Source organism: Lepisosteus platostomus, chromosome 5 (genome assembly GCF_059453375.1).
Source record: "Lepisosteus platostomus isolate fLepPlt1 chromosome 5, fLepPlt1.hap1, whole genome shotgun sequence".
Taxonomy (NCBI): domain Eukaryota; kingdom Metazoa; phylum Chordata; class Actinopteri; order Semionotiformes; family Lepisosteidae; genus Lepisosteus; species Lepisosteus platostomus.
This window is the reverse complement of record NC_142615.1, coordinates 5,345,665-5,361,304: the sequence shown is the minus strand read 5'-3', so window position 1 is coordinate 5,361,304 and position 15,640 is coordinate 5,345,665. Positions and strand designations below refer to the sequence as shown.

At 45.9% G+C, this 15,640-nt stretch overlaps 3 protein-coding genes and 1 long non-coding RNA gene across 5 annotated transcripts in view; 1 reads left to right on the top strand and 3 right to left on the bottom strand.

Moving 5' to 3' along the window:
• The window catches only part of LOC148662626 (uncharacterized), a 783,119-nt gene that overhangs the window by 425,618 nt on the left and 341,861 nt on the right, over positions 1 to 15,640 (bottom strand). The window lies entirely within an intron of this gene.
• LOC148662637 (uncharacterized) overlaps positions 1 to 15,640 on the bottom strand; it is a 186,980-nt gene that overhangs the window by 119,790 nt on the left and 51,550 nt on the right. The window lies entirely within an intron of this gene.
• LOC148662641 (uncharacterized) lies at positions 1,662 to 15,376 on the bottom strand. Its single transcript, XM_088632236.1, has 3 exons — positions 14,728 to 15,376; positions 4,044 to 4,184; positions 1,662 to 3,463 (listed from the first exon to the last, which is right to left on the bottom strand). The coding sequence occupies exons 1-3, from the start codon at positions 15,104 to 15,106 to the stop codon at positions 2,337 to 2,339; spliced, it is 1,647 nt and encodes a 548-aa protein (XP_088488362.1). The 5' UTR covers positions 15,107 to 15,376; the 3' UTR covers positions 1,662 to 2,336.
• On the top strand, positions 11,194 to 13,066 carry LOC148662642 (uncharacterized). Its single transcript, XR_015936878.1, has 2 exons — positions 11,194 to 12,164; positions 12,296 to 13,066. It is a non-coding gene; the product is annotated as an uncharacterized LOC148662642 (long non-coding RNA).

Sequence of the window (15,640 nt, the reverse complement as noted above, 5' to 3'; positions counted from 1 at the left end):
GTTTTACGTCTCATCCGAAGGAAGGGGCCTGTTTTACAGTATAGTGTCCCCCCGTCACTATACTGGGGCATTAGGACCCACATGGACCGCAGGGTGAGAGCGCCCCCTGCTGGCCCCCACTAACACCTCTTCCAGCAGCAACCAAAATTGGGTAGGAACTCTAGTCCATCAGTGTTCATTTCCTCGGCGATAATGTTGGTCAGTAAATTGTCTCTCTTGTTTTTTAGTCAATGAGGACAAAACATTCACAGCAATGACCAGGACTAAATTGCTTTTCGACTTTTTTTTGCGTAAATTAAGAGGAGACAAAATTACGCTCGATTATGTTTGACTCAGACTGAAATTAATTGAGTCACCTTGAGGTTCACCTTTGGCCATTTACTTTCAGTCTGGCACACTGTGGTTGTAGTAATTAGATTTTAAAGGAGAGCACCTTGATTAGAAAAAGAGAAGGCACAGCATGCAACGATTACTTGTAGTACTCCTTGCTTTGACCTGGAAGAAGATCTAGGAGAGAGATCACCTTACTGGCCCATCTTGCATGAGGAACTGGTCTTGTCGCAGACCCCAGCTGGCTCTCCAGGAGACACACAGACAGGGAGAGAGAGAGAGAAGCTGGGGGTCAGAGCGCAGGGTCGGCCATTGATACGGCGCCCCTGGAGCAGCTGGGGTGAAGGGACCCTCGCTCGGGGGCCCCAACGGAGTCGGATTCCTCTGCTGGCCGCGGGATTCGAACCGGCAAACCCCTTCCAGCCACAGAGCCACAGCTCCGCCCCCAGTTCTTGGGCTGTTAGCAACAGTGATGAGTCAGGAGTGAGGTGGACCATCTCACCAGACGCCAATCTAGCTCTGAATGTCGCCAGGACCCAAGAACCCATCGTGCGCTTCCTCACATTCCTTTGACTGCGGAGTCGGAATAAGGCACAGTCTGCATCGGCACTTTCTGCGGGGCTTAAAGAAACATGGTATGGGGAAGCAGAAGCAGAGCAGCAAGCTCTGTGGGCCACAGGATTTGAACTGGCAACCCTTCTAGCCCCCTGACCAGGGGGTCAGGCAGTACCTCATGCATGACGAGCATAGGAGGAAGCTCTTATAATCACTGAAGATAAAGAAACATAATGGGCTCTCATTACTAGTTAAAAAACGACGACAAATTTGAATCACAGCCCCCAGACACCATTGCACAGATAAGACATCCATTTTTTTTTTATACTGTAGCTAGCGAACAAATGAAAAAGAAGCTCAAAATAAACATATTTTTTAGTTCGCATATTGGGAAATTATTCGCGATGTCTTGGCTGGAGATGAATGCGGAAGCTACTCTTTTGAAATGCGACTTAGTTACACACGCTGTGCGCGCGCACGCTGCATTTCCACTTCAAAATAGAGCTTGGTCAGAAATAATGTGGAAAAAAAAAAGTTGCCTTTGTTCATTTTCTTAAAGGTAACAGTGAGCCTGTAAAATGCGTTTGTGGACGGTTCATTTCAAGGCATGCAATAATCAGAAAATACCGTTTAATTGTATTTAGTTTATGTGGCTGTTAAAGCATATATATATATAGCTTGTCCTGTCTGGTTTTTAAAAAAATTTAAAAAATATGGAATTATTAGCAATGGTGCCAAAATAGATTTTCTTATAAAAAAAAGATTCATACAATATCTTATTCTTTATGATTTACCATTTATTGCATTTGATAGTTGTCCTCTCTGGGGATAAATACACTTTAGGTTGTGCAACAAAGACTTTAGGTAGAATTGAATCAGATGTGTGACCTTGTTTTTTCTTGAAAGTTAAGGATCTGCTCTAATCACATTTCTTGCTTAACATGGTAAGTTAGAAGGTGTTACACCATTACACGCCTATCCAATGAGAACAGTCTTAATTGTAACTTACACAGGGCTAAGCCTAACATTCCAAGACCACATAGGAATATAAAGACTATAAAAAATTATTCAGACTTAATTCATTTTAAAATGGAAGAGAACCTAAAAACGCTACACATTTTACTGTAAATTTCGTTGACTAGACTCACTTAAAAGTGGGCGGCTACAAAGCAACTATGACTAATAAGACATTTCGGGAACGAGTGAAGGTTTGTCCCATGCTGAAAAGAGAAGAAAAGAAACGTTTTCAGCTGCGGAGCCTTCTTCGGATGACGCAGCTACCAACTTGAACTAAAAGACGTTTTAGTGGCCTTGACTAAGTCGATGAATCAATCAAAAGCTGGTGACCAAATTGGTGCCTCTTCAAATCACCTGACTGGGAAGAAAACTCTTCCCACAGTGCCTTTAGCCGAACGGTCTCCTGTGCGAACGTGCCGGTGAGCTCCCCCCCACTAACTGCTGCTAAACGGTTTATCTCCTGTGTGAAGGCGCTGGTGCTGTTTCAAGGGGTACGACTGACTAAAACTCTTCCCGCACTCGCCGCAGCTGAACGGTTTCTCTCGCGTGTGGATGCGCTCGTGGGCCCTTAAGGTACTCGACTGGCTAAAGTTCTTCCCGCACTGGCTGCAAACGAAGGGCCTCTCTCCCGTGTGCACGCGCAGGTGATCTCTCAAGGTACTGGGGTCGCCGAAGCTCTTCCCGCACTGGCTGCAGTAGAACGGCCTCTCGCCCGTGTGGACGCGCTGGTGCGACCTCAAGTTGCACAACAGGCTGAAACTCTTGGCGCACTGGCCGCAGCCGAAGGGTTTCTCTCCCGTGTGCACGCGCAGGTGTCTCTTCAGGAAGTGGGACTGGCTGAAGCTCTTCCCGCACTGCGCGCAGCTGAACGGCCTCTCTCCCGTGTGGATGCGCTGGTGGGCCCTTAGGTTACTCGCGTCACTGAAACTCTTCGCGCACTGGCTACAGCTGAACGGCCTCTCTCCCGTGTGGATGCGCTGGTGTCTCCTCAAATGGTATACGAAAGTAAAGCACTTCCCACACTGGCTGCAGTTGAATGGTTTCTCTCCCGAGTGAATGCGCTGGTGGGTCTTCAAGGTGCCTAGATGGGTAAAGCTTCTACCACACTGACTGCAGCTGAACGGCCTCTCTCCCGTGTGGATGCGCTGGTGGGCTTTTAAGGCACTTGGGTCACTGAAGCTCTTCCCGCACTGAAGACAGCTGAATGGCTTCTCTCCCGTGTGGATGCGCTGGTGGGCCCTTAAGGCACTGGCGTCTCGAAAACCCTTCCCGCACTGGTCGCAGCTGAAGGGCCTCTCTCCCGTGTGGATGCGCAGGTGTCGCCTCAGGTGGTGCAGCTGACTAAAACTCTTCCCGCACTGGCTGCAGATGAAAGGCCTGTCTTCCGCCTGCAGGTGCGGGTAGGGTTGGGAAATGCTGGACTGACAGAAAGGCTGCTCCTGTCCCTGCCATAAGGGCAGTATGTCCACTCCATCTGAGCAAGACCTGGACTGATCCTCTCCATCGTGTCCCCCAGTGGACTGCACAGAAGTGTGGATCATCTGGGGCTCCTTCTCCAGCTCTGAAAGACAAAACCCATCCAGGTCATTCAGTTGTTCCTCTCCGTGCCCAAGAACAGACACGCCAAACCAGTTCATTAAATTCATTTTCTCAGTAACCAGATTATTAAACCTGTGTGTAAAGTCATCAGATACGAAGGGATCGTATGATTGTTTTCGGACTCTGCAACGACAGCCTGTCCACTTGAACAGAACAAGGCCTGCTTATCCTCAAGCCCTGTAGGTGCTGCTGTTGTTCCTTTCTGTCCTGACTCTCCTCTGGGTGCTGTGACACATTCCTGATCTCTTCACCAGGGACATCAGTCTGCTGCTCTGCAGGGTCAGTCAACTGGTCAGTCCTATTATCCAGGTCCTGCTCTGTAAGATTAAATGCTCTGTGCTCTGTAAGAACATCCAGTTCTTCGCTGTGCTCTTGTAAAGTGACAAGAGCCCAGTTCATAATATTGTATGGGTCCAGATTGGTCATCTTTTCTATAAAATAATAAGATACTAAGAGCCCAGGTGTCTCTCTCTCTGTCTTCATCACGGGTACAGAGTCCAGATCCTCCACCCTCTGTCTGCTCTCTGTGTGCTGCTGCTCACCAAGTGTCTCTTTCCCGTGTGCGGCGGTGAGCTCTGTCTCCTGCATCAGACTGGAGCCCCACTCCTCCTCCTCCTCCTCAGTGTGCTGCTGTTCAAGAGGAGCCCTGTCCCCAGCGTCAGGGAGAGCGCTGGCCTCTGACCCTGAAAAACACAGGACAAAAGGACAAGACCTTTAACATGGGATGAAAGTAGAATTTAAAAAGCAAATAACACTGCAGAGAGACAAGAACACAAACTGTAAGATCTAGGGGATTTTTAGCATCTAGACAGACCACCACAGAATACTAAAGCAGCCCAATGTTCACTTGAACCTTTCATAAGGTGTTAATTTAGTCGACAAAAATGACGACAGAATGTTTTGTCAGCAAATTCCAAAATAATCCACAACGATAATGACAAGGACTTGATTGCTTTGCATTTCTGCTTCGGTGCACTAAGATGAGACAAAATAATAATAATAACATCACTTTATTAACCCTTGACAATTTCTTGCATTAGGAATTATCTTTTCGCAGACCCCAGCTGGCTCTCCGTGAGACACACAGACAGGGAGAGAGAAGCTGGGGGTCAGAGCGCAGGGTCGGCCATTGTACGGCGCCCCTGGAGCAGCTGGGGTTCAGGGCCTCGCTCAGGGGGCCCAACGGAGTAGGATTCCTCTGCCGGCTGTGGGATTTGAACCGGCAACCTTCCAGCCACAGGCACAGATCCTGAGCCAACAGTGCCACCGTTCCGCCCAAAAAAATGACCTACTGGATTAAAACTCAGAGTGAAATTAATTTTGCAACATGAGATTCACTATCAGCGTATTTACTTTGGCAAATAGCAGGCTGGCTGTAATGGGTACAACCCTAAGTCTGAGGCTGTGTGTGGACTGTGCAGTGCCTAAAGCCGACGAATCTGTAAAAATCGCTGATATCAGGATGTGCCACTTTCCATCTTTTTCCAACTGTCTCCCATTTCTGGATGGTCTTTTCAACACCTCACGTCAGGGTGGCAAAACGAGATGTAGACACTAGGCTCACCAGATTCAAGACAACAAAAAACTTTAGAGGAGACAGACACGCTTGCGGTTCTCCGCGCTCTCAGCTGGAAGAAAGAGATCTGGCAGAATTTAGTGGATAATTAAACCAAAAAAAAAACTCTTGTACAACATTACTGAAGATCGACAGAACTCAGCCCGTCACAGGGAGGGCAGGAGGTGTGAGTCCTTTTAAAACCAAATGATGGCTCAGCCACAATTGCACTTAGGTGCAAAGATGATGGTATATTATGACAATGCTCCCCACAGACAATTTATATATAGCAACAAAAAAAAACCACGAAGTTGAACTAGTACACACACAAAAAAAAAACAGTTCTACCACACTTAGGTCCTATCAGCTCCACACTGTACTGATAACGAGACTAAAACCCAGTTAGATCTCCCCCCCCTTCCTAAATAGGTACCATATAGCCCTCCCCCTTTGGACTGTTACAAAATTATGGAGCTGCATTTCACCCCAGATAAACGAATTTCCCTAACGTGGGAATTCCTTCTTTCTTTTAAAGAATAGTGTAAACAGAATGTAAAAACAAAACACCAACCCTGAATACATTTTACTTATTTTTCTGGAGACTCCCCTCAAAGCGCTTTACAGGTAATGGGGAATCCCACTACCGCCACCAATGTGCAGCCCCCACCTGGATGATGCTCCAGTCCGCTCCCCACACACCAGCTCTCAGTGGGGAGAAGAGCAGAGTGATGGAGCCAGTTCAGAGAGGGGGGTTATTAGGGGGCCATGATTGGTAAGGGCCAGGACACTGAGGTAACACCCCTACTCTTTTCGAGAGACGCCCTGGAATTTTTAATGACCACAGAGAGTCAGGACCTCGGTTTTACGTCTCATCCGAAGGACAGCGCCTGTTTACAGTCCAGTGTCCCCCGTCACTATACTGGGGCATTAGGACCAACATGGACCGCAGGGTGAGAGCGCCCCCTGCTGGCCCCACTAACACCTCCTCCAGCAGCAACCTTAGTTTAACCATTTTAACAGTTCTGTGTCTGAATCGCTGCCGGCGTACAGAAAAAAAGTGAATCCCAACTACAATTGCAAAAGCTTAGGTATACAAAAAAAAGAAAAATCATAGAAAGCTGTGTGTTACAAAATAACATGCGAACCTGAAGCAGATGTGGCATAGAGTGAGGATCTTGAATAATCAGGTGCATTTCTGGCAGTTTGAAGAGTATGAAGGTTTGAAAGGATAGGGAGCCAGAAATTCAGCTCACAGGACAAACAGAGCAATTCGGTCAGAGAGCCCTGTATGAATTAATAGCAAACATGGTTTCATGAAAGGCTTCTCAATGAGTTGAGCATTCAGGTAGATTGTCAGGGTAAAGATCGGGCGGAGCAGTGGCTCTGTGGCTCAGGATCTGCCCCTGTGGCTGGAAGGGTTTGCCAGTTCAAATCCCACAGTCATCAGAGGAATCCTACTCCGTTGGGGCCCCTGAGCGAGGCCCTGAACCCCAGCTGCTCCAGGGGCGCTGTACAATGTCTGCCCCTGCGCTCTGACCCCCAGCTTCTCTCTCTCCCTCTCTGTGTGTCTCCTGGAGAGCCAGCTGGTAATTACCTATTAGGAATGACCTAATTCCAAGTTTGTTTCCCTAATTACCAATTAGGTAATTACCTATTAGTAATGACTTAATTCCAAGTTTGTTTACCTAATTACCTATTAGGTGATTACCTATTAGGAATGACCTAATTCCAGGTTTGTTTCCCTAATTACCTATTAGGTAACTACCTATTAGGAATGACTTAATTCCAAGTTTGTTTACCTAATTACCTATTAGGTAATTACCTATTAGGAATGACCTAATTCCACGTTTGTTTACCTAATTACAGTGGGACACGAAGCAGAAGTCATAAATGGATTCCGCCGGGAAGGGTGTTTTAAAACAGAGGACAGGAGGCACCCATATAGGGAAAGGGGGGTAGGGAGAGGGGTGGCGCAGGAGTTGGCATTGGTTCCGAAATCTTTGTGGCTAAGGATCTGTGTCTGTGGCTGGAAGGGTTTGCTGGTTCAAATCCCGCGGCCGGCAGAGGAATCCTACTCCGTTGGGGCCCCTGAGCGAGGCCCTGAACCCCAGCTGCTCCAGGGGCGCTGTACAATGTCTGCCCCTGCGCTCTGACCCCCAGCTTCTCTCTCTCCCTCTCTGTGTGTCTCCTGGAGAGCCAGCTGGGGTCTGCGACAAGACCAATTCCTCATGCGAGAAATTGTCAAGGGTTAATAAAGTGATGGTATTATTAAAGGATTTAAAAATATATTTTGTTAAAGCACATCGGTTCTCTTTTTTTATTTGCAACACATAAAACATTTTCCCCAAGCAACACAGAGACATCCCCCCCCCCCCACAAAGTAATTTAGCCTTCGTCACTAATGGAACCACAAAGACATAATCTAAAGATTTTTAATTCAATGCTGGTAGCAGGATGAACTCGGGACTCGGCAGCTGTCAGGTTGAGCTCAGTGCAGATTTGGTTGCAAAATGTCAACAGGGGAATCAGGTCTTTAGAAATAACTCACTCCGAGAAGGAGATTTTCCAGAAGAAGCATAAATCCAGCAGGATAGAGAAAGCCCATGAAATAGGTAGTCGGATTGATCGGATTAGTACGCAAAGCCCTTTAGCACAGAGAGTGTGATCAGAGAGGAAAAAACGGTTTACTTTAGATCTTTTTTTTCTGAACCAGGGAAAACCTGATCGTGTTTCTCTATAGCAATAACGTTTTTTTGTTATTTTATATAGCACCTTTAAAATTAGCATCTCAAAGCGATACGCTAGGTGTAAAGAGATAAGTTCACCTTATGAACCCTTTACAATTTCTTGCATTAGGAATGATCTTTTCGCAGACCTCAGCTGGCTCTCCAGGAGACACACAGACAGGGAGAGAGAGAGAAGCTGGGGGTCAGAGCGCAGGGTCAGCCATTTATACAGCGACACCTGGAGCAGCTGGGGTGAAGGGCCTCGCTCAGGGGGCCCCAACGGAGTAGGATTCCTCTGCTGGCTGTGGGATTTGAACTGGCAAACCCTTCCAGCCACAGGGGCAGATCCTTAGCCACAGAGCCACCACTCCATCTGGTGCAATGCTTACAAAAACAGTTATAAGGGCCTTACAAATTACAAAGTAGATGTAAGAAAGACAAGCAGTTCGACGTGCCCCCGAAATTAGAAAACGAAGCAGATACAGACATTATGTCTTCTGAAAAGAAAGGTTCTGAGGTTAGATTTAAATGCACTCAGGGCGGGTGACATATCCCTGGGGACACCGATTCAGAGCTCTGGGGTGCAGCTAGAGAAGGGCCCTGTGTCACCCACAGAAGTTAGATGATCTTGAAGACCAGAGTCGGACGAACAGAGGTCGCAAGGTGGGGAGTAGATCGATAATAAACCAGACAGGTCCTGAAGGAGGATGAGGATGTTGAGGTGGACTCGCAACCCGACAGGCAGCCAGGACAAGGACTTGAAGACAGGCGTAATGTGCTTGCTTGCTAGCGACCCGGTCAGGATTCTGGCTGTCAAATGCTGAACAGATTTGGAGATAGCTCAGTGTGGATTGAATTACCCCCCAGTGAACAGGATGTGCATTTATGAATTCTAGAAAAAAAAAACAACCTCTCTTAGTTCGTTCTGCTCCCTTGAAAAACAGAAAACCCATCGAATTCCATCCCTTTTCTAATCTCTCTATCCAATACAGACAAGCTGGAATCTATCCCAGCATGCCACAAACACAAGACACCCTGTACGTAGCCCCAGTCCATCACAGGGCAGGCACACAGACACAAACACACACTCACAATAGGATCAGTATCCCCCATAAGCCAATTAAATAATATCACCTGGAGAAATCCTACGGATCACAGAGAGAACATGCAAACTCCACACATAGTACCCCAGTATTTGACCCTGCAAGACAGTACTGCTCACCACTGTACTACCATCAGAAATGGATGGAAATCTTAGTCATCTGTCTAGTTTAAAGAACTGCAAGCATAATTTCATTTTGAAAGCCACTGAGACAACTGTTGTATTTGTGAGAAGACATACAAAAAGAATCATAACAACAACTGTGCCATCTTATTCCTTAGTTAAGACATTTGATTTTTATAAACAGTTGACACTGATTATCCAATCATTTGGAAGAACAAATGGCTTCTGCAAAAATAAATCTAAACGGTGAGAAAGATGTCTCATGATAATGGACTTAGAAGTCAAAGAGAAATAACATTGTTTAATTTTAAACACTAAGTTATATACGCAGAAGCAATAATAATAATAATGGTTGCTTACACTTATATAGCGGTGTTCTGGACACTCCACTCAAAGCGCTTGACAGGTCATGGGGAATCCCACTACCGCCACCAGTGTGCAGCCCCCACCTGGATGATGCGACGGCAGCCATAGTGCGCCAGAACGCTCCCCGCACAGCAGCTCTCAGTGGGGAGGAGAGCAGAGTGATGAAGCCAGTTCAGAGAGGGGGGTTATTAGGAGGCCATGATTGGCGAGGGCCAATGGGAAATTTGGCCAGGACACAGGGGTAACACCCCTACTCTTTTCCAGAAACGTCCTGCGAATTTTTAATGACCACAGAGAGGCGGGACCTTGGTTTTACATCTCATCCGATGTTTAACTCGGTACTGCCTTCCTCCCTGAGAGCGCACAGAGGGCGGTGCGCTATTTTCCCAACCTCTGAATTGGAAACAAAAGACCTGATGACCTGCTTCACACCACAGGAAGAGAGGAGGAATGTGATTTTTGGCTGAACGAAACGCATGTTACATTTATGAAATTCAAGAATTGTAAACGTTAAATTCAAAAAGTCTAAAACCGACCGCATACACAAATTTTCTAAGCTGATCATAGGGAAAATAATTTCCCATTGGTTGCACATACAAAGTGTTTTTTTTTAATCTAAACCCATCTTTATAGCTTTTAAAGTCATGCAATGTTTAAGCTGGGCAGAAACACGTCATTGTATATTATTTTTTTTATCTAAAAAGCATGGTAAAAAACACTAAGACTGAAACAAAGGCAGGTCACAACATTTATACTTAACATAATACTTATGTTATCATAATACTAGCACAACTTGATTAACACTTACACTACTCTTAGACTAGGGCAGGTTTTCAACTGAATTATTATGGCATCAAAACACCTAGTTATTAATAATATCAGTGAGATAAAGATTGTGTATATTACGTTTTCTGTTCTGTAGTAATATTTTAAGTACCTCATTCAGTACTTACCCTATAGTTATGACAAATTCAGTATTATTGGAAGCCCATACTAAATAAACTGCAAATCATGTTGCTTTGAAACTTTGAATAAACGTCCTTTGAAAAAATAATTTCAGCACAACTTATAGGAAAGTACAGAATTATTAACAGTGATGTCATAAACAGATCTTCTTATAGAGGGACATCGTATGAATCTTTCCTAATAAGATTTATTACTAATCAAAAAGAAATGGCTTACTCTACCGATATTTGACATTTCTGGGGGATCAATACTCTTTAGACTGTCCAACAAAAACTTTTTGAAAAACTTAGAAAAATGTGTTACCCATTTTCTTAGATACCCTAAATCGTAATAAATAAAATAAATGTAATTATTTTACCTTTATACATTTTATTTCACAAATAAATTAAAATACTGTGGCTAAAACTCATTTGGTTTTAATTGATTTAATTAAGACTAATTCTCGAGTCTTTAGACTGTGCGACAAAACCTTGTGATTCTTGACAAAATCTTACAAAATGTGTTAAATATTTATTTAATACATTTATTATTTATTACAATTTAGTATTTATTATACCTTTATTTTAAAGTACTTGTGTAATAAAATGTATATTTAAAATGCGATTAAACTAATTTTGTTTTAAGCACTGTAATTAAGCTAATTAAGACCAATTAGAGTGAAGACTGGGTTGACTGGACTCAATTAAAAATGGATGACTGGATGGTGGCTATGACTAACAGACACTTTCGTTGACTCGGCTAAGACTATATAAAAAACTGGAGACTAAATTAACACTGCAAACAAGTACACAGAAAAATAAAACTCAGAATTAACAACTTCAAATACCTCTATGGACAGTGACAACCAGCAATGACCAGCAAAGTGGTTGGCCAGCAGCCATCTCACCCTGCAACTCACAACTGGCAGCCCCCCCACTGGAGCTCAGCAGGTGTGAGCCTGGTCAGTACCTGGAGGGGAGACTCCTGGGAAAAACTGAGGTTGCTGCTGGGAGAGGTGTTAGTGGGGCCAGCAGGGGGCGCTCTCACCCTGCGGTCTGTGTGGGTCCTGATGCCCCAGTATAGTGACGGGGGACACTGGACTGCAAACAGGCGCTGTCCTTCGGATGAGACGTCAAACCGAGGTCCTGACTCTCTGTGGTCATTAACAATCCCAGGGCGTTTCTCGAAAAGAGTAGGGGTGTAACCCTGGCGTCCTGGCAAAATTTCCCATTGGCCCTCACCCATCATGGCCCCCTAATAACCCCCCTCTCTGAACTGGCTTCATCCCTCTGCTCTCCTCCCCACTGAGAGCTGCTGTGTGGGGAGCGTTCTGGCGCACTATGGCTGCCGTCGCATCATCCAGGTGGGGGCTGCACACTGGTGGCGGTAGTGGGATTCCCCATGACCTGTACAGCGCTTTGAGTGGAGTGTCCAGAAAAGCGCTATATAAGTGTAAGCAATTATTATTATTATTATTATTATTATTATTAAAGTCTTTTAATAACCACGCCAAGGATTAAATGTGAAAACAGCGTGGGGATTGGTCGAAGCCCAAGTGCTATTTAAGGTTGGAACTCTAGAGGCAGTAAAGGGATAGGTAACAGGTTTATTCCACGCTGGAAAAAGAGAAGCGAGAAAACACAACGTTTCGGCCGTGGAGCCTTCTTCAGGTGCGTCAGGGGAACTAAATGCAGGGAATAAACCTCTTACTTGTTCCTTTGCAGCCTACGCCTGCTGACGCAGCCCTCCCACCACCTGAACTCTAGAGGTGGTGACTGGCTTAGACAGTGAATTCAGAGAGAGATGGCAGCCCAGTATGTGATCTCCTGTCCCAGCCTGAGGAACAGTGAGTCTGTCTCCCAATAATGCTCCAGCCGCCTACAGAATATGACAATATTTTATAATATGTCTTTGTTGTAAATGTCTGTAATATGTCTGTAGATTTTATTTTACTTTTATTTTCTGTTTTGTTTAAAGAAAGAGAAACAGACCAAGTACAGGCTCAGTGACCACTGGGCGACACAGGCAGACCAGGCTGACCAGAGAAGACAGGCTCAGGGACCACAGCCTGGACAGAGAAACTGGACATAGGCAGACCTGGCTGTCCAGAGAGGACAGGCTCAGTGCCCACAGCCTGGACAGAGAAACTGGACACAGGCACACCTGGCTGTCCAGAGAGGACAGGCTCAGTGCCCACAGCCTGGACAGAGAAACTGGACACAGGCACACCTGGCTGTCCAGAGAGGACAGGCTCAGTGCCCACAGCCTGGACAGAGAAACTGGACACAGGCAGACCTGGCTGCCCAGAGAGGACAGGCTGTGCTCCCACTGCCAGCGGGGAGAAATAGAGACAGAGGTGCACTTCCTACTGCACTGTGACAGATACTCTGGGATTAGAGAAATATTCTTCCGCAAATTCAGAAATCTAATCCCAGAGTTCCCACACCTGCCAGAATCACAACGGGTCCCAATCCTACTGGGAGAGGGAGGAGGGAACTCAGTTGAACTGGCAGCCCAGTATGTGATCTCCTGTCCCAGCCTTAGAAACAGTGAGCCTGTCTCCCAATAATGCTCCAGCCGCCTACAGTATATGTCAATATTTTATAATATGTCTTTGTTGTAAATGTCTGTAGATTTTATTTTACTTCTATTTTTTTGTTTTGTTTAATGTAAATATCATTACTTTCATTTGCTTTGGCAACACTGATTGTACCCATCGGTCATGCTAATAAAGCATCTCGAATTGAACTGAATTGATGAACCAGGCAGGAAGGGAGACAGTCTGATACATAGCTGTTCAATTACAGAGGGGCTCCCAGCCGAAACAGCAAGAGACATTAGTGGACTTTCCACTGAGACATTACTTGATAGGATAAGGGACGAAAAGTGATGTTTTGAATTTACTTGCATTAAGGAAAGAGAACGCTAACACAAGTGTGAGACACTCACTAACAACAACAGCGGATTGAATCATCATCATAAACGGAGAACATTATTTTATATAGCGCCTTTAAGAGGGGCTTCTCAAAGGCCTTTACAGAGACAAAAGGCGACACAGTTTTGAGGAGGCAGGAGAATTCAACGGGTAAGGTGAGGCTTCGGAAGGGGGCAATAGGGAGTCTGATCAAACCGATTGAGATCCTGATTGGAAAATCCAATCCAATCCCCCCCACACCCCCAAAGACCCAAACAAACAGACGATCTGAACCTGGTTCTTTCGAAAGCAGAGAGCACAGATTCTAAAAAAGAAAAAAACCCACAAATATCAAATTTAATCTAGTGCATCTAGATACAGCAGGTGACAGATGGTACCGTTACCATCTGGAAAACGGTACCGGAGCATTCGGGCCCGAACTACCAGACTCAGAGACAGTTTTTACCCCCGCCACTATCAAACTGTTAAATTCCCAGCCTCTCACCTCACAGTGCCTTCTTCCTCTCCGACTGGACACTCCAGTACATTAACACTGCACTGAGAGAGAGGGGTTCATACAGACACACTGACTGGACACTCCAGTACATGAACACTGCACTGAGAGAGAGAGGGGTTCATACAGACACACTGACTGGACACTTCAGTACATTAACACTGCACTGAGAGAGAGAGGGGTTCATACAGACACACTGACTGGACACTCCAGTACATTAACACTGCACTGAGAGAGAGGGGTTCATACAGACACACTGACAGGACACTCCAGTACATGAACACTGCACTGAGAGAGAGGGGGGTTCATACAGACACACTGACTGGACACTCCAGTACATTAACACTGCACTGAGAGAGAGAGGGGTTCATACAGACACACTGACTGGACACTCCAGTACATGAACACTGCACTGAGAGAGAGAGGGGTTCATACAGACAAACTGACTGACTGGACACTACGGTACATTAACACTGCACTGAGAGAGAGAGAGAGAGAGAGGGGTTCATACAGACACACTGACTGGACACTCCAGGACATGAACACTGCACTGAGAGAGAGGGGTTCATACAGACACACTGACTGGACACTCCAGGACATGAACACTGCACTGAGAGAGAGGGGTTCATACAGACACACTGACTGGACACTCCAGTACATGAACACTGCACTGAGAGAGAGAGAGGGGTTAATACAGACACACTGATTGGACATTTGTATTATAATAATGTTATATTTTATACCGTATATATATATATTTCCTAATAACGTCGGATTTAAAGAAACAGATACTGAATCTGAACGAGTCGTTTTCAGCACCCTAACCGGACAATAACAGTTTCAGTTTCCAGTTAAGACTCCTGTCGCTACATCACAAAAAATCTCTCCCACTTCACTCTGCATCTCTCCACTGGATTCTCACCAGTGAGGAAGTTTTTAAACACACACACACACTGACTTCATACAAGTCACCCCACTGACCTGACAGCTCCGGTTCCGTGTCCGTTTCTTCTTTGATTTCTACAGTGACTTCCCAGGGAAGCGTGTGTCCATCACGATCTGTCTGTCCCTGATCTCCCGACTCCTTCTCCCAGAACCGCAACCTCACCTTCAGCCTCTCGTTTTCCCTCTGCAGCCGCGCCATCTCCCCCCCGACACTGTCCTCCACACACTGGGTGATCTTAAACACGGCCCGTCTCACCAGGAGCTGGGAGACGCCGCGGAGTTTGTCCTGAAACTCGTTCTCGGAGTCAGACTTCCTGTTTCGGAAGACGTCCGCCACTTCGTACACGATCGATTTGAGCACCACCTGCATGAACGAGTCAAGCTGGGTTTGCAGATCCAGCAGATACTCCGCCATCCTTCGTCAGAGCCGGTCGGCAACAAAGGCGGAACTGCGGAGTTGAAGCGCAAAAACGAACGGTCTTAAGTTTTTATTCTTCACAGATCCTGTGTTCAGGCCCGTATTCCGAAAAAGCATAAGCCCAGCCGACAAATCGTAGCGTGGTAAGAAAGAAAAAAAAAGCAAAATAACTTTCTTCTTGATTATTTAGCGCAAACAACTAACTCGCTCGACGCCACGTGTGTGGGATATTTGTTGAGGCGCGCAGCGTGATGGCGTCATCCTCGGGCGCCGCTGCCGCTTCAAAACAACGGAGGAGCGGTGATTGAGACCGAGATGTTTCTGCCACCAGATATAAACCTCCTCACACTTGCTAGCGCCCTCTACTCAGGAGGAGTGAATCACCTGCCAGTTACGCAGTTTAGTGTGAATTTTGCGAAACTGAACATTGATTTCCACGTTTTACTTGCAGGACACTCTGATGTACATTATTAATCCGCGCAGGATTTCATGTGAAGCTCTTTTTAAGTCGAAGCACGCATCACGGATCGC